Raw genomic sequence first — 18,856 nt, 5'->3', positions numbered from 1 at the left:
GTAGGGAGCCTTTTTCACCCTACAGGTCTTTACCATACATGATTGCGCTGCGGATGGTGCAAAGTAAAAATGTTCATTTTTCTCTAGATATGCCATTTCAGTGGCAAATGTTGTTGTGCCACTAGAGACACACCCCAAAAAATGTTAAAAGGGTTCTCCCGGGTCTGGTGATTCCATATATGTGGAAGTAAACTGCTGTTTGGGCACGCTGTAGGGCTCAGAAGGGAGGGAGTGCCATTTGGCTTTTGGAGCTTGGATTTGCTTGGTGGTTTTGTTTGGAGTTTTACTGGTATTTTAGTTTACATATGCCCCCACATTATAAACTGGGCAGAGTACATCAGGGGTGTAGTCAGATGGTATAATAATGGGGTCAAATAATCCATAGATGTGGGTTACGCTCTGAAGCAATCCTTTCTGCACAGGCCAGTGTCGCACCGATAAATGCTGTCGTTTTTGTTTTTTTTTTGTTTTTTTTTTTAATCCCCCTTTTGGTGCACACTCCGCACCTTTGCAGTTTGGGGAATCTTGCTGGGAAACTGTTGTCCTGGTATAATACCGGCACCCTCGCTTCCAGCAGATATGTTTGGGTCCTACCCTTCCTGCTTCCCTAATTTTTAAGGCCTTGATAAATCGCCTTTTTGAAACAGAAGAAATGTTCCCCTCAGGCCGGCACAACTGCATATTTATATTTCCTGACTTATTGGAGTCTTAACGAATTTATGGTTTCATAGACTTAGTGGCATGAGGGCTGTTTTTTGCCGGACGCGCTGTAGTTATTGGTACCATTTTGGGGTGCATGCAACCTTTTTTTTTTATTTGGGGAGGCAAATTGACCAAAAACCAGCAATTCTGGCATAGGTTTTTTTTAGGTCTTTTTTTACGCCGTTCACCATGCGTTATAAATTACATGTTAACTTTATTCTGCGGGTATAGTTCGATACCAAATTTATGGTGCTTTATCTTTTGCAACTTATTACTTTTGTAAAAAGAATATTTTTTTTCTGTTGCCATGTAAGAACCATAACTCTTAATTTTTTTTTTGTCGACAGCTGTGTGAGGGCTTGTTTTTCTGCGAGATGAGCTATAGTTTTTATAGGTACCATATTTGGATACATTCGACTTTTTGATCACTTTTTATTCTAATTTTTATAGGGCGAAGCGTCCAAAAAACAGTTTGCTTTTTTTTTTTCTTTAATGCCGTTCACCGCGTGGAATACATAACATAATAATTTCATAGTTCAGGCCGTTACGGACGCGGCAATTCCAAATATGTATGGTTTATTATTTTTCAATAATAAAGGACTTAAAACCAATTTCCCCCAAAAAAATTCACACTTTTTTCGCCCGGCTGGAGGCAATGTCTATTCACTCCCAAGACACTTTGGTAAAGTTAATATGGGAGTATGTAACTGCAAAGCATGATCTTGTGAGTTCATGCTGTTTTGCGAGAACTGCTAAACATGAATGGAGAGAAGTGTATGATGCTGATTGGTCAGCATCATACACTTCTCTTCACCGCCTAGTTGGTAAAAAAAAAGTAAAAACACGCCCAGTTGTCAAACTGATTAGCATAAATCTAAAGTTGCTCAGCTTGCGCAAAATTGATTGTTTTTAAAAATAAAAACCACTGCTGTTATCTAAATTACAGCACCAATGACATTATGTAGGAGATAGGGCACTTATAATCTGGTGACGGTCTCTTTAACGGCTGCCATATACATGATTTTTTTTTCATTATCTTTACAATGAATATAATATTTAATGGTGGGACAACCCCTTAAAATGGAAGGTTCAACTTTTGAGTGGACCCTTCCTTTAAAGATTTTAGTAACTTTAGCTCTATTTTCTTATAAATAGAATAATCAATATGAACATAGACCCATTAAGGAAACATAACCTCTCTAGGCAGGTATATGTACAGTATTGAGGAAGAATAGTATTTATAGCTGTAATGATTGACATTTACTATCCATTATCTGTGAACATGTTACTGACTAGTACATGGAATGAAATTCCAAAAGTTCTTCAAGATTTAGCATTGGAGCTGGTCTTATTCAAAACAAATCAATTTTCCTTGATCTTTGTCAGCTGCTGTTTGGGTATATCAACCAAATGCTTATATAAAAGAGGAATTTTAATCTGGAAGATGTGTGCGTGCCAAAAATTCTAGATGAACTATGGATTGCGTCATCCAATGGCGAGTTGAAGAATGTTAAGATGTAAATTGTTGGAAATTCAAGACTTGTTTATGTGAAGCGCTGAGACTGGGTTCACATATCGCATAAATAGTGTACTGTAAAACCAGCTTGAAAATCTACACTGAAATCTGTATGTTACGTGTGGATTTTGGTGCAGTTTTCACTTGCTGCACTGCGATGTATGAAATCCAGAACAGATTGGGCATATCTAGAATCTACTTCAGATTTTTTTTTTTACTCTAAGGCCTCATGCACACGACCGTAGCCATGTGCACGGCCGTGATTTTGGGGTCGGCCGGCAGCAGAGTGCCACACAAGCCGCTCCCGAAAATTGCGGGCTGTGCACACGGCCATTATTTGCTATGAGCCTGGACCGCCGTAATAAGACTTGCCCGTTCTATCTGCGGTGCGGGCTCCTGGGCCATGCATGGATCATGAAAACCACAGGCGTGTGCATGGCCCCATAGGAATGAATGGGGCTGCAATTCTCCCGTGGATTTTCGGGGGAATTGCGGCCACAAAAGCTTGTTCGTGTGCATGGGGGCCTAAGTAAATGTGGTTTATTGAACATTGTATTATACTTTCTTGTGGAATTTCAGTCCATATCTGTATTATACATCTCACTAAAACAGAACATATACCTTCCATTCAGTGGCGTAGCTATAAGGATTGTAGTGCCAAAATGATCCCTATGCCCCATGAGATCGGCACTATTTGAATGAAATGTAATAGTTGGGGGGCCCTGTCAGAGTTTCTGCATTGGGGCCCAGTAGCTAATTTTTGCTGGGTTCCTTGTACTCTTGATAATTCTATGAGGCTCCACCTTTTTAATACACAGTACTGTCGTTGACGTCCACCACAAACGTACTTGCCTGTTGCCGATGCTAGAGGCAGATCTAGCAGATCAATTATACAACGGTTTAAGGATCTTATTGACTTGAATAAGCACAGCATATAGAAGTGTACTTTTAAATACATGCATCTGCTTTTATGGGAAAGTACAGACGTTTGAGATGCCAGGATTACACCATAGATGGCATGTTAGTTTGCAAGGCCTTTTAAAGGTATGTTCCTACTGTTCACATAATAAATATGAACTCTGACCCCAGAGCCTCCCTTTGGAGCTCTAGTCAGTTCTAAAAGTAACTGTCAGGACTATTCATGTGTTTTTTGAGCCTGAGGAATAGTCGGGTCTTGAAACGCGTAGCCGTTTGACTTGTATTTTAAAACGCCACAAACTGTCAATTTTCAATATTGTGGTCATAGGCTTGATTTATCACTAATGCAAATGGAATCGTAAAGATTGCCACAAGCACGGCGCCAACCAGATGGATCAACCTTTTTTTTGCTTTGAACTACGTTGTTATGGCTTATAAAATACATGCAAAATCTGAAGCAAATCTGCACTGTGAACAAGTCCTAAAGAGGATTGTGGAAGAAGACCATAGGCATTCTTTAATCTGTATTGATTGTGTGAATGGACATCTGTTTTGTAGTGAATGAAGATTTCATACATAATATATGCATGTTTTGATTTCCAGACGGTCAACACAGCCTTTTTTAAAAAAAATAAATAAAAAAAGTCTCTCTCAGACATGTACTAGATGAGTACTTTTACCACAGGAGTGTCAGGATGGATGCTACTTTGCCAGTGGAAATAGTGAGCACCTCTTAAGCTGGCCATACACCTTGGATAAAAGTTGTTTGCATAAAAGTTGTTTGCATCTACTGATCTTAGCAGGATACTATCCTATGTGTATTGAGGTCTACCCACAGCAGATGGGATGGGGGGGGGGGGGGGGGGAGAGATTTGGCTTTCTGCATGCCTGAGCCTTGACCGTGGAAGATGAGCCACAGCCAGTGGGTTCTAGCATACTGAGCTGCATGTTTGGCCAGCCCTGTTAACACTGAGGTTTTTGCAAGCAGAAAAATCCGCCTCAAAATTCCATCTGGAATTTTGCGGTGGATTTTGACCTGCCTGCACGCAGTTTGCCATTTTTTTCGCGGACAGAGTGCCGTGGGCCTTACATTGATGTCAATAGGAGGTTAGATGGAAACACCCAAAGATAGGGCAAATGCCTCTGCCTCCCAATAAAATCAATGGGAGGCGATTTCGGATGTTTTTTTTTCCTGCGGTCTCCGCAGCAAAATTGCAACAAAAAAACTGAAGCGGGCCTAATGCACAGAGTAGGACAAATAATTGATGGGTAACTTACTGGAAATTTGGAGTGTTTTTAATTTGAATTCCTAAAAGGAAAAAATATGTAGAACCCCATACAACTACAAATAAGCTTGGGTCATGTTTTTTGTCTCTGTGATTTATAATCTGACAATGGAATGGAGCTTTACACGATTGCTGTCTCCTTTTGGATTCCTGATTTTATTTTACTTAGATGTCTTATGTTTATATTCAACAAATGACATAACCTAGCATTAGTACTTCCAGCATGGCAACAGAAAAACTAACAAAAATGACCTATTGGGTCCCAAATTGTATTGGGTTTCCTGCCTCCATCCACTGGGATCTTTTCTCATATTTGGTTAAAAAGGTTGCTGCAAAGATCAAATACACTGAATATTCACCCGGGTGTAGTGCCTCTTATAAGACTGACTGTAAGGCCTCATGCACAAGGCCATGCCTGTAATCATGGCCTGCGAGTGCAGGCACGGCCGACTGCCACGGCCCGTAAAATACGAAAAGTAGGACATGCTCCGTAATTCCCGGCACTGGTCTATGGCACGGACCCCTATCTGTAGCTATATATATATATATATATGTATGTATTACGGTCCAACTATGGAGAATTTTTACAGTCGTGTGCATGAAGCCTAAGGCAGTCCTTGCGTATGGTAGCATCCGCCTTTTCAGTTCTCAATGGATTGAAGAAAGACTGCAGCACTCAGATATTCAAACGATGTTGGTCTTTATTCACCAAGCAGAAAATACATTTATCTTGCAATATCATTAATGTCCCAAAAATGGGATCAACAGTATTCATTCAATAACAATTTTATATAGATATTAAACTACAAAAATGGACAAAAAAAAAAGCCTAACTGTCCAACGCCTATAATTTTTGGATAAGATAGGCAGACAAAACTCAAAACGAGCAGCAATCCAAAAGACTGAACAGGTTTCTTCAAGGCTTTCTTCACAGATAATTCAAAACTGATCCCCCATATAATGTAAATAACCTAAAAATATATAAAAAAAAACAGGTAATACTTAAGTATATCCAATAGTATTACAATCACATGCCTCCCGGTCAGGCACTCTATCATAAATGTATTACTGATAACGATGTGGCCAAAACCATGTCCAAAGACATAATCCTAACAGATACCCGTAGTCCTGAACTCCCTGTTTAACCCCTTAGGCTCCAGGGTGTCCAATTCGTAGATCTATTTTAGTTCAAGTTTAAGGGTCTTTTCCCTATCTCCTCCTCCTCATTGGAGCTACCCCATCAATGATTTTAAACCGCAGTTGCGAAATATGTCTGAATTTAATTAAATGCTCTGGAATCGGTAAGTCTACCTTCTTACTCCTAATGGTATACTTATGCTGGTTGATTCGTGTTCTACATTCGTGAGTGGTTTCTCCCACATATCAGTCCACATGGATATTGAATAATATATGTAATGAAACTGGAAAGACACGTAAAACATGGTTTTATCCCATATATCTTCCCAGTCCTTGGCTGTACCATGGTGTTACCCTGCATCATACTGTTGCAATTGCAACATCCAAGGCAGGGAAAACATCTCTTTTTTTGGATCTTTCAGTTCTCCCCATGAGGCTTTCTTTCATGGTCTTTGTTCTGTAGTTATCCTCTGAATGTTTTGTTCATTGATTGTTGACCAGATCATACCGCTTAACCCCTACCCGCACCAGGACGTAACTGTCCGTCGTTGCAGGAGGTTACTTCCCGCACGAGGACATACAGTTAGAGTTTTTCCCGGTGCACACTGTCGGCGACAGTGCGCATCGGGAGCTTGGAGATCAGCTGTCCCCGACAGCTGACACTCCAGTGTTGCCGATCAGCGGCTCATCGCCGCTGATTTCGGCAATTAACCTGTTACATGCGGGGCTTGATTGCGATCTCCACATGTAGCGGGTTTGTAGCGCATCAGCAGCCCCCATGCTATCGTGGGGGCTTCTGATGCTTGTGATGGCGCCCTGGGGCCAGACAACGGCCCCCAAGTCTGCCATGTATCTCAGCCTATGAGGATCAGCCTCTGCTGATCCTCGTAGACCAACTGTCAGAGTGACTGTGACGTCACACTGACATTTGGAATACATTACACTACCTAGGTAGTGTAATGTATTCTAGCAGCGATCAGAGCTGCAGGTCAAAAAAAGAAATTGTAAAAAGTTAATAAAAATGTTTTATAAAAGTGTAAAAATAAAAGGCTTTGTTTTCCTATAATAAGTTATTATAGGGAAAAAATGAAACCTTAAAAAAAGTACACATATTTGGTATCACAGTGTTTGTAACGACCCATACTATGAAACTATAATGTTAATTTTTCTGCACGGTGAACGCCGCAAACAAAATAAACGGAAAACTGTCAGCATCGCTTTTTTTTGGTCACCACCCCTCCCAAGATATAGAATAAAAAGTGATCAAAAAGTCGCATTTACCCCAAAATGGTACCAATAAAAACTACAACCCGTCCTGCAAAAAACAAGACCTCCCACAGCTTTTTTTTGACGAAAAAAATAAAGTTACGGCTCAGAATAGCGTGTCTCAAACGAAATTATTTTATAGAAACGTAATTTTATTGTGCAAACGCTGCAAAACTTAAAAAAAACTAAACACATATGGTATCGACCGGCAGAATAAAGTAGAATGTAATTTATTGCGCACGGTGAACGCTGTAGTAATAAAGAATTTAAAGCACCAAAATCGCAGTTTTTTTGGTCACCTTAGCTCTAAAAAAGATCCTGAGGGGCCAAAATGCTCACTATACCCCTAGAAAAATTCCTTGAGGGGTGTAGATTCCAAAATAGGGTCACTTTTGGGGGGGTTTCCACTGTTATGGTCCCTCCGGAGCGTTGCAAACCCAACATGGCACTGAAAACCAATCCAGAAAAATCTGCGCTCCAAAATCCAAAAGGCCCTCGTTCCCTCCTGAGCCCTGCTGTGGGTCCAAACATCAGTTTACGACCACATATGGGGTATTGCTGTAATCGGGAGAAATTGCTTTACAAATGTTGGGCGGCTTTTTCTCCTTTATTCCTTGTAAAAATGAAAAAATTCTGTTTCCACAGAAAAATAGGCGATTTTCATCTTTACAGACTAATTCCACTAAATTCTGCAAAAAAACTGTGGGGTCAAAATGCTAAGTATACCCCATGAAAAATGCCTTGAGGGGTGTAGTTTTCAAAATGGGGTCACTTTTTGGGGGTTTCAACTGTTTAGGTACCACAAGACCTCCTCAAACCTGACATGGTGCCAAAAATATATTCCTAAAAAAAAGGAGGCCCCAAAATCCTCTAGGTGCTTCTGCGGCCGGTGCTTCAGTCCATTAGGACACTAGGACCACATGTTGGATATTTCTAAAATCTGCAGAATATGGGCAATAAATATTGAGTTGCGTTTCCCTGGTAAAACCTTCTGTGGTACAGTTTTTTTTTATTTTTTTTTATTACAAATGAATTGTGTCAAAAAAAAAATTTTTTAAATGTCACCTCTACTTTGCCTTAATTCCTGTGAAACGCCTAAAGGGTTCAAATACTTTCTGAATGTGGTTTTGAATACCTTGAGGGGTGCAGTTTTCAAAATGGGGTGATTTATGGGGACTTTCTAATATATAAGGCCCTCAAAGCCACTTCAGAACTGAACTTGTCCGTGAAAAAATGGCCTATTGAACATATGAGAAATTGCTGCTAAAGTTCTAAGCCTTGTAACATCCTAGAAAAATAAAAGTACGTGAAAAAAAATGATGCAAACATAAAGTAGACATATGGGGGATGTTAACTAGTGACTATTTTGTGTGGTATTTGTTTCACAAGCAAATACATTTAGAAAAATGCTAATTTTTGCTAAAATGTGAAGTTTTTCACAAATATTGAATTTATCGACCAAATTTTTTCACTAACATAAAGTACAATATGTCACGAGAAAACCATCTCAGAATCGCTTGGATAGGCAAAAGCGTTCCGATGTTACCACATAAAGTGACACATGTCAGATTTGAAAAAATCATTGTGTCCACGAGGCCAAAACAGGCTGGGTCCTAAAGGGATTAAATATAACAAGATATTTGATTACAGCAATGAGCAAACCTTGACTGACCTGCTGTGTCTCTGAAAACTGCCAGTGAAGAGTACTCTGTGCAGCTCTTTATATACTTGAAACCCATCCAAATGTGACTATTTTTATAGCATTTAAAAAATGTCAACGCATTGGTTAGCTACTGGTACACATCTGCTGGGGGTTTGTACATTGTCTGTCCTTGTGCGGCATCTTCCACACTTGTGTGGTTATAATTGGGCTTGATTCACACCATGTTAGCCGTTCCTGAGAGAAATTCAGTTGTTTGTTTTTTTTTGCGAAAAACAGGAGGAAATTTCTCGGTTAGGCTTCATTCACATCTGAGTCAGGCTTCCGGTTATGGGTTCCGTCTGACCTTTCAGTCAGGGGAACCCACGGACAGCGGTTACGGAAGCAGCGTAGCATGCGAGCTACGTTTTTCCCATAACTGCCATTCACTTCTATGGGAGTTACGGAAACATCATCGCTCAGTGACCTACGCGGTTTTCTTCTTACGTGGTTGGAATTTGCAAGTGTCAACGAGAATACATCGCGGTAGAACGGGGTTTAGGGGGCCCCGGTTCTAGTGATAGGTGCAGGTACCAGAGGTGGGATCCGCATATATCTGACACTTATGGCATATCCTGTGGATATGTCATAAATGTCCCTGATGGGGAAAACCCCTTTTAATGTCTGGCTTCCGTAGACCTAAATATGCATTTTTACTGGAGGGGTGAATTCATAACATTGTGTTTAGTAAATAGTGCAGGCCTGGACAAGCCTTAAGGCCTCATTCACACGGCAGGGTGTGCCGGCCGTTCATAAATCGGCCGGCACCCGGCTGCATTAGGAATAATAGACCCCTAATGGGGCTATTCACACGACCGATTTTTTGACGGCCGGGAAAACCGGCCGTCAAAAAATAGGACATGCTCTATCTTCGCCCGTGTACCCGGCCGCCCGGCTCCCATAGAAGTCTATGGGGCCGGGTATTACACGGCCATCACCGGAATGTGTTCCGAGTGATGGCCGGGTTTTCCGGAGCTTGCGCTCTCTCCTCCTCCTCACAGCGCAGAGTGCATGTGAGGAGGAGGAGTTGATGCCATTCGGACGAATGGCATCGCTGTACACTGTGTGGCAGGGCAGGGGTGTACAGCAGGTGGAAAGGAGCGCTGCGCTGGCTCCCTTCCCCTGCTTGTTTTAAAAGCACCCTGGCCCGGCGACACCTTCGATGGCGCCGCTAGCAGCTGCTGCTGCGGCTGCTACTACTGTAGCGACGCCACTATAGCAGAGCGGGGAGGTATCTCCCCGCTCTATGTGCTAGCCGCACTTTAGCTCCTTGAAGGAGCGGAATCCCTGTGTTTTCGGGGATTCCGCTCCTGGCCAGAGCGCTTGATGTCTCTGTCCATATCTGGGCAGTGACATCAGGGGAAACTCCTGAAGCAGAATCCCCTAACACATGGGGATTCCCCTTCAGGAGTTGCCGCTGATGTCACTGTCCGGATCGGCCCGGCACGGATGCAAAACTTATTGCAAACCGGCCGGGCAAAATGGCCGATTTTACCAGCCGACACTCGGGCTCGGGAACGACCCGGTCGTGTGAATCCCGCCTAACCAAGTGTAGGCACCAGCAGTGACCTGTTCTAAGGCTGGGTCCACACAACCTGGCTGAGGTGCAATACACACATTTAACAATGAATAACAAGTCTGACATGTAAGGCCAGGCTTCAAACATGACTGGTTGCAATGCATGTCACTTGTGGGTTTTGTCCCCTATAATCAAAATAGAGCCCAATTTTAATGGTAGTAAAAGCAATGCATCTCCCTCCCTCACCTCTAGTAGTAAATACGGTCCCCCTGCAGTAGTAATAGGGCCTTCTCCCCAATTCTTGATAGTCCCAGCAAGGCCTCCTCTCCCACGTACTCCAGGAAAGGGTCCTCTGTTGGCAGGAAGCCACATGTGAAGGGCATCTCTGGCTGCTGTATGAAGCTTCCTGCATTGGTCTCTGCTAACAGATGCTGGGGAAGCACACAGCGCGGTCATTACATTATCTGCCTCTTTAAGAAGAGATACTCCATATGCCTGCACTGGGTGGAACCTCCTGGCCACCAAATACATGGACAGGGAACACTAACCTGTTGGTTATGTCCAGCCTTGATGGTGTTTGATCTTATTTTTTCTTAAATTGTGTGCATTCTGCCAGTTTTATTACAATGTATAGATCTTTGGTAATATTATGTATGAGGGTAGAGAATTCTGCACTCACAAACCCACTCAAAGAATGAACACTATACTATTTCCATGGACTGACTACAGTATGTAAGCGGATTATGCCTTGTATATCGTATTCTGGAACTCTCTGGTTGCACTACATCTGCTGTGCTCATTTATTGTGACCAGATTGAAATTCATGACATTGCTTGGTTTTACATAGCTGCTGATTTTTGTTTTCTATAGTAAAAGATGCCTAACTGGGGAGGTGGAAACAAATGTGGGGCCTGTGGCAGAACGGTGTACCATGCTGAAGAGGTGCAGTGCGATGGCAAGAGCTTTCATAAGTGTTGCTTCCTTTGCAGTAAGTATATGCCGAATATCCCACTTTATGTTCATACGTGGTATTGTGTACAAATCTTTCAGGACTTGTTATTATGGAGTTGTAGACCATTGCCTTGCACACGTAAGGGGTGAAAGGAAAAAGTTTCACATTGAAATCTGTATGCATCTTTTCCCAAGCTGCCTGTAGCTTTGCATGTTTTTTTTTTTCAATGTCCTTGATATATAATGGAAGGACAAGCTGGAAGTAGAGTGGATATGTTTCATTTGCCCAAAAAAAAATTGGATTTTTCAGTTTTGCTTAATAAAGCTTTTTATTTTTTTTTAATAGTTTTTGTTAAATATTTTTTCAATGTGATACTCAGTATCACGCACAAAGACAGTTTAAGGCCTAATCATTGTATAATAAGTAACGCCCCATGCACACAACCGTAGAATTCATCTGTAATTGCGGGCAGTAGTTACGATCTGATTATGGACCCATTCACTTCTATTGACCCCGGACACCTTCCCGTATATTTACAGGAAGGCGTCCGGGCTGTAGCAAGCGTCTGCAAGACATGTCCTATCTTTTGCTTTTTACGGACCGTGCTCCAATACGTTGTATGGAAGCATGGGCCGAAAATGCGGTGGCTGTGCCCGCTTAGATAAAGCGTTGCCTAGACCAGATAGTGTAAAATTTTCAGCTGTGAAATGTTTGGTCTGGGAATCACTGAAGAAACAAAACAATAAAACTCTACAGTTCTGTGAATTCTATTAACATATGAAAGAGTGGGAAGATGCTATTTAGACCGTTCAGCCTTAAAGGCTATATACACCTTTTTGAAAATGTTTTTGTTTTTTTTTTTTAAATAAAAATGTATCTGTGATTGCAACTTTTTAGTTACATTTTATAAAAAAAAAAATGCTTTGTATCCTGTATCTAGCACTGAAACCTGTATGTCAGGTCAGCGGCACTGACTGGTTCAGTGACAGCGGGTCCTGTGTCTGACATCCAGGATTGAGCTGTTATCAATGACCTCTAAGTTCATAACGTAGATGTGGATCGACACGCAGGACCTGCTGTCCCTGAACCAGTCGGTGCTGCTGACATGATGGATGCAGGTTTCAGCGCATGATACAGCTGCGCTGTATACAGAATACAAAGCAGCTGTAAATAAAAAAGTAAATGGGTGTACATAGCCTTTAACATTAACCATCAGGGGAAGTGAATAATCTGGATTATCTCTTCACAATGGTACCTGACAAGAGGTGGGATATATTAGTCAGCAAATGAACAGCCATTCTTGACGTTTTATTTGTTGGAAGGAAGAGAATGGTAAGGATTTGAATCTTCGAAAAGGGTCAAATTATGATGGCTAAACTACTAAGGACCCATGCACACGACTGTAAACGCCCGTCAAGCCGTAATTACGTGCCCATAGACTTCTATTGGCCACGGGTACCTTCCCGTTTGCATATGGGAAGGTGCCCGGGCCGTTGAAAAATATAGAACATGTCCTATTTCAGGCCATAATTATGGCACGGGCAGGCCCATAGAAGTCTATGGGGCTCCCGAAATTACGGGTGGCTACGTGTGTGCACCCGTAATTATGAGAGCGTTGCTGGGTGATGTCAGGGGATTTCAATTTTTGAATAAAGAGAAGCAGAGAAAATGGCATCTGAGCGATCGTGTGACATAATTTCCAGCCCCCTTTTTTTACGGGTCCATAAATACGGGTGGAATATGGATGGCAAAGGACCCGTATTTACGGGCACATGTGCATGGGGCCTGAGTCAGCGCATCTCCATATTGACAGGCGTAGTAGAGCGTTCCCAGCATGCAGTATATCAAAAATGCTTCAAGGAAGAGGCGAATCTGTAACAAGATCATGTGCTCCCAAGCCTCATTGATGCGTGTGGAGACCGAAGGCTAGCACAGCTGATCCCACAGTAGAGCTACTATATATTTTACTGTAAACTGCTGAAAAAGTTACTGCTGGCTATGATGGAAAGATGTCCGAACACACAATGCATTGCATCTTGCTGCATAGCCGCAGACCTGCCAGTGCCGCTGCTGACCCCTGTCCACTGTCAAAAGTGCCTACAGTGGTGATGTGAGTATCAGAACTCGGACCATGGAGCAATGGGAAGGTGGCATGGTCTGATGAATCACATTTTCTTTGATATCCTGTGGGCAGCCAGTTGCATGTGTGATTCTTACCTGGGGAAGAGATTGCACTATGGATAGAAGGCAAGCTGACGGAGGCAGTGTGTTGGTCTGGCCAATGTTCTGCTGGGAAACCTTGGATCCTGGTATTAATGTGAATGTTACTTTGACATGTACCACCTACCTAAAGATTTTTTTTCAGACCAAGTACACCCCTACATGACAACCATATTCCCTAATGGCAGTGGCCTCTCTCAGCAGGATAATGTTCCCTACAAACCTGTAAAGATTAAGGGATGGTTTGAGGAACATGACCGTTCAAGATGTTGACTTGGCTTTCAAATTCCCCAGATCTCAATTTTGATCAAGCATCCGTGGGATGGAAAAACATGTCTGAACCCTGGAGGCCCCACACCGTATCTTAACGAGTCGGCTGCTAACATCTCATTGCCACGAGACCTCCGGAGGTCTTGTGGAGTCCATGCTTCGACGGGTCAGAGAGGTTTTAGTGATACACCATATTAGGCTGCTGGTTTCAATGTGTTATGGCTAAACGTGTGTATACACACTCGCTCTCTTTTCCTATGTCTCTAATATGCAGAGCCTATTTTGTAGTTTTTGTTTGGTTGTTTTTTGTTTTTTCCTCCAAGGTTCTCTTTCCTCCAAGAATTGTAGACTGCTGACACAAATCGCCCTGTGAGGATTAGGGCTGCTTAAAGGGTGGAATGTGAGAACAGTGAATATCCATGGCATCTACTTGGCACACTAAGCACAATTATGTTTGTTTAATGACTCTGAAGAAAAATGTTACTGGAAGCAGAACATTCAGTGCGATCTGCTGACTGGCCACAAACAGCACACATTTTCCCACTTGTTAAATGTCACCATTATAAGCCCACAGCCATATTGGTTTCCTGAATTGTCTCTTTCTCAACTCTGTAAAAATGAAGTATGATCTATCTAATGCTCATGACATGGTTGACCGTGCCTAAGGCAACGTTGTTCACTTTTTAAATTTGAAAGTGAGCCGAACTTAACATTTACTGCTATATAAATGAGCCGATGTAGTTCTATAAATGAAGATTTCTTTTCTTTATTGCTATTATGTTTGTAATGAGTAGTTATCCACTCTTCTAATCCTTTTGTGGTCCAAATTCTTGGCGCCTTCAAGATCTCTGCTGGCTGTCAATCCAAAAATTGTGTTTTTAAAGGGGTTGTCCAACAAAAGAAAAAGCTGCTTGGAAAATGTAAAACTTTTTTAGTTTACAAAACTGCATGGCTGTCTAGATTTCACTCCCTAGAACGTGGTCCTGGAAGTTTAGCGCTTCTGCTGTAGCTACGACGCATCGTCACATGCTCGGTGGTAGGAAGCTTCCGCCCCCTTCCACGTGTCTTGGTTACTTGTATAAAGGGACGGACTGACTGACTCAGTTCATTAGCGAAGTCCTCTTCCTTCTCTGAATCAGCAGAGTGGGCTTCATACACGTCGGGCACACAGGGAGGGGGAAGAAGCGCACTGTCACCAGATCCTGTGAATGTTTCATAGTTCCAGCTACTTTTTTTTTTTTTTTTTCCCTTCATCAGATGACCCCTTTACCATCCAAAGGTTAAAAACCTATCCTGAACTAGTGCTGCCCACACAGCTGTTACAATGTATCAAGATTTGATAATTATTGGGGTTAGATTAGGTGTTGGAGGCACACACAAGCCGCTGTCGGCCACTCCAATCAGTCATGATCACTGACTGATTTGGCAGAAAGCAGCGTTCTCCAGCTTCGGTGTATTCACTTTATGTAGAAGCTGCATCGCGGAAACTAAGGAAGGTTTTTCTTTCAATAAATGTATTAGAAAAGTGCTTATCAACATATACATACATTACAATAATTCACCAAAGATTTCCATAGCCTTTAAGCTAAGTATGCCCTAACAACATATTCGTACACAGGTTCACTTACCTGCATGTACATTATGTAAACACCATAAATAATCCAATTATTGAACTGAAAAATGGTAAAATCACGCAAACAATATTACATTTAATACATTTTATTTAACTGTACACACATTTCGGATCACCATAGCTGAATCAACCTGTTCTATAAATATATAATACTTGATGGAAATGCAAATAAAAATATTTTGTTTTCGCCATTCACCATGAGATATAAATTAATCACTGACCCATATATGTACTCAACAATGTAACCTAAAGTAAGTAAAACCAGTCCTGCAAAAAGCAAGGCCTAATACAACTATGACTTAAAATTAAAGTTATGACACCCAGAAAGCCAAAACGCAAACTAAAAAAACGAATGGCCGGGTCTTCAAGGGGTTAAGAGAAAAAGCAATGTTTGTGTATAAATAACTTTTTTGTATTTCAATGGTTTTTGTTTTTAGTGGTTTGCAAAAAAAACCTTGATAGCACAACAGTGGCTAATCATGACGATGAAATTTACTGCCGATCCTGTTATGGGAAAAAGTATGGGCCTAAGGGCTATGGCTATGGACAAGGAGCAGGCACATTGAATATGGACAAAGGTGAACGTCTGGGCATTAGACCTGAAGAGTAAGTAATTTAATTACAGGGTAGCTGGCTGTGTACATTCTAAACTAGGCTTCGTTCACATCTGCGTTGGCATTCCGTCTGAGGTTTCCGTCAGAACAAGACCCTCAGCAGACACAAACCGACAAAGACGGAAACCAGAGGTTTCCATCGCCATTGATCTCAATGGTGATGGATCCGGTGCCCATGGTTTCCGTTTGTGTCTGTTGTCCACCGGACCTGTCGTTTTGCCGGAAGCAATAGCGTAGTCGCCTACGCTATAGTCTTCGTCAGTTTGTGTCTGCTCGGGGTCTGGTTCTGACGGAATTACTCAGACGGAAGGTCAGAATGGGACCACATTGCAGATGTGAACGAAGCCGTAGCCTGGATTATCTACTACTAAATGTATCAATATCTTTCTCAAGTACAGGGGGGGGGGGGGGGTTGTAGGTAAACTCATAATGTGACCTGCTCGGTTTATGTAATGCACAGAAATGACAGACCGAAAGAAATGTTCAGGAGTGTATTAACGGGTGGGTGTTACAGGTATATACTGTCTATCTATCTTGTGCGTTTTCTGTTCTGAATATGGAAGTGAAACCGGTTTTGTATAATTCTAGTATAGCAAACATCAGCACATAAACATGACCATGGAATCCTAGATGTATTCCCATTCATACAAGCATATCTACCTGCAGCTGCCTTTGGGGAGACGTCTGACCCCTATATGGTGCGCCAACATCTCCCTCTACTGTATTTTTATTTGAGAAGTATACTTTTAAAGCTGATCACGTTTCACATTAATAAACTGTTTCAAACTTTTTGTACCATTGCAGAGCACAACCATCGCATTCAAGTATGTCTGCTACTGCTAATCCTTCAAAGTTTGCACAGAAAGTTGGAGGATCTGATAAGTGTCCCAGATGTGGTGAATCTGTCTATGCTGCGGAGAAAGTAATGGGAGCTGGAAAGGTAATGTACTGGACTTTTTTCTTTTTTTTAGTAATAATTATGCGTGAGTGCTATTAGCATATTTTGCTAAAGGAAAAGCACAAGACTACAAGTCCTTGAACACCATTCCTACATAGAATTTGGAATATCTGAAGGTTAATGTTCTTGTTCATTCTAAATATAGCATTTTCTGAATGTAGTAACCTTATGTTTGCTTGACATCTGTGCTTTTTGAGGCATGATAGCAGTTAAACTAAAAATGAATGACAACCAGTTTCTTTTGATCAAAGTCCATTTTTCTAAGAGGTGGCGTTTGTGAAATGGGCAAATTTTATTATTTTTATTATATCTTTTTCAAGATTAAACATTAGTCGTACATGCCCTATATCCTTCTACTAATTTACCATACATTTTCTCCCTTTTTAGTCATGGCATAAGAATTGTTTCAGATGTGCAAAATGTGGCAAGAGTCTAGAATCTACAACTATGACTGAAAAAGAGGGGGAAATCTATTGCAAAGGTGAGAAGCCTTAAAGGCATTGAATACGCTACTCTCTAGGGCCATTTTTTATTTTATTTTTCTAAATTGTATTGGTTGTATTATGTGCTAAAAACACATTTAGAATTGATATTAAAAAAAAAATCTGCTCCGTTCAGCTTCTGCAGCCTAAAGATTCTTCAGGAGAGAAGAGAAAAGGGGGCTAGGGAACGAGTCGTCAGACCCATTGTGATTTCGCTGTGAACCACATTTTCTAGCCTGCTATGTGCTAGAATACATGCAGGATGCAGAAGCTGAATGGAGCAACTTTTTTTTAATAACAATAGTAAAAGTGTTGTGGCAAAGGGGGGCATTACATATTACACATACTCACCCCCCTGAAGTGCCCCCATGTCCGGAGCTGAGGTCCCATGCTCCGCCCCCTACTGGAGCAGTTACATGCCGTCCATATGTTACTCGGCATCACCGCTGAGGCCAGCTATTGGTTGCCATGAATGGCACGTAACCGCTATCACTACTTTAATGCAGTATCCTCTTATATATATATATATATATATATATATATATATATATATATATATATATATATATATACTGTAAGGCCTCATGCACACGACAATAGTGATGTGCACAGGCCGTGATTTGCGGCTCAGACGGCCGAGTAGTGTCACCCGCGGCCGCCTGCAAATCGTGGGCCGTGCACATTGCTGTGTGCATTCATTTCAACGTGCCTGGACCGTAAAATGCGGCCATAATAAGACCTGTCCTATCTTTTTGCGGTCCAGGCCCCTGGGCAATGCAAACTTATGTTCATGTGCATGGGGCCTAAATTTGTCTAACACTTCCAACTTCCTAGAAGGTTGATGTGACCTCCTATCATGCCATAAAACAAGTCTATTAAAAGATAACATAGGATGTTAATAGTTAGAGAAGGAAGTTGAAAATGAGGAAAGAAATAAGTCTTTGGGAATATAGATAGGATACACTCTTTTAGTATTGTGTATGTGAGTACTGTGCGAGTAAGATCGGAGTTTAGCAGATATTTCATTCATACACATTTCATCCAATCTATTTACAGCTCCAATGCAACCCCGTGTTTCTCCGCGGTAACAGAACTAACAAACCCTGTGTAGTTTGATCCTGCAGTCATACTCATACTACATGTTAGGAAGAAGTAAGAGACAAATTATGGAGGATCATTGCAGGCTCCGACTAGGTAGGGTTTGTCTGTTACCATGGAAAAGCTTTGTTTTTCGATATGTTGGAACCCAAAACTTTGTCCATACAATTCGGGATTGGGTTGACTAAATTAGCCAATGCATGTAAGTTAATTTTTAGTTTCTTGTTAAATTTATTTTTTCTAGCTTGTTATGCCAAAAATTTTGGACCGAAAGGATTTGGATACGGCCAAGGAGCTGGAGCTCTTGTACATGCGCAGTGAAGACCATGTAAAAGACTCTGCTATAACGTTTATTGACCACATCCTAATGCTTTATTACTAAGCAAGTTTTCCATTCCAAGGTTTTACTAATCACTATAAAGTTGTCCATATCTATTGTTAAACTAAAGCTGTTTAGATTTTTTTTTTTTCCCTTTCCACAAGAATATTTTCTGTTTAACACAAATTAAATAAATCTGCTCTTACACAGTCTTCTAATAATTTTACTTCATATCACAGAATAAACTTAAAATGGTTTAATTGTCAA

At 41.4% G+C, this 18,856-nt stretch overlaps 1 protein-coding gene across 1 annotated transcript in view; it reads left to right on the top strand.

Moving 5' to 3' along the window:
- The window catches only part of CSRP2 (cysteine and glycine rich protein 2), a 33,541-nt gene extending 14,685 nt beyond the window's left edge, over nucleotides 1–18,856 (top strand). The window contains exons 2-6 of the mRNA XM_075856998.1: nucleotides 10,914–11,031; nucleotides 15,556–15,724; nucleotides 16,537–16,672; nucleotides 17,078–17,171; nucleotides 18,515–18,856. Coding sequence (XP_075713113.1) covers nucleotides 10,920–11,031; nucleotides 15,556–15,724; nucleotides 16,537–16,672; nucleotides 17,078–17,171; nucleotides 18,515–18,591 — 588 coding nt within the window. The 5' untranslated portion in view covers nucleotides 10,914–10,919 and the 3' untranslated portion in view covers nucleotides 18,592–18,856. The remainder of the gene's footprint in view (nucleotides 1–10,913; nucleotides 11,032–15,555; nucleotides 15,725–16,536; nucleotides 16,673–17,077; nucleotides 17,172–18,514) is intronic.

This window comes from Rhinoderma darwinii, chromosome 3 (assembly GCF_050947455.1).
Source record: "Rhinoderma darwinii isolate aRhiDar2 chromosome 3, aRhiDar2.hap1, whole genome shotgun sequence".
In the NCBI taxonomy this organism is placed as follows: domain Eukaryota; kingdom Metazoa; phylum Chordata; class Amphibia; order Anura; family Rhinodermatidae; genus Rhinoderma; species Rhinoderma darwinii.
This window is presented reverse-complemented; position numbering and strand designations above follow the sequence as displayed.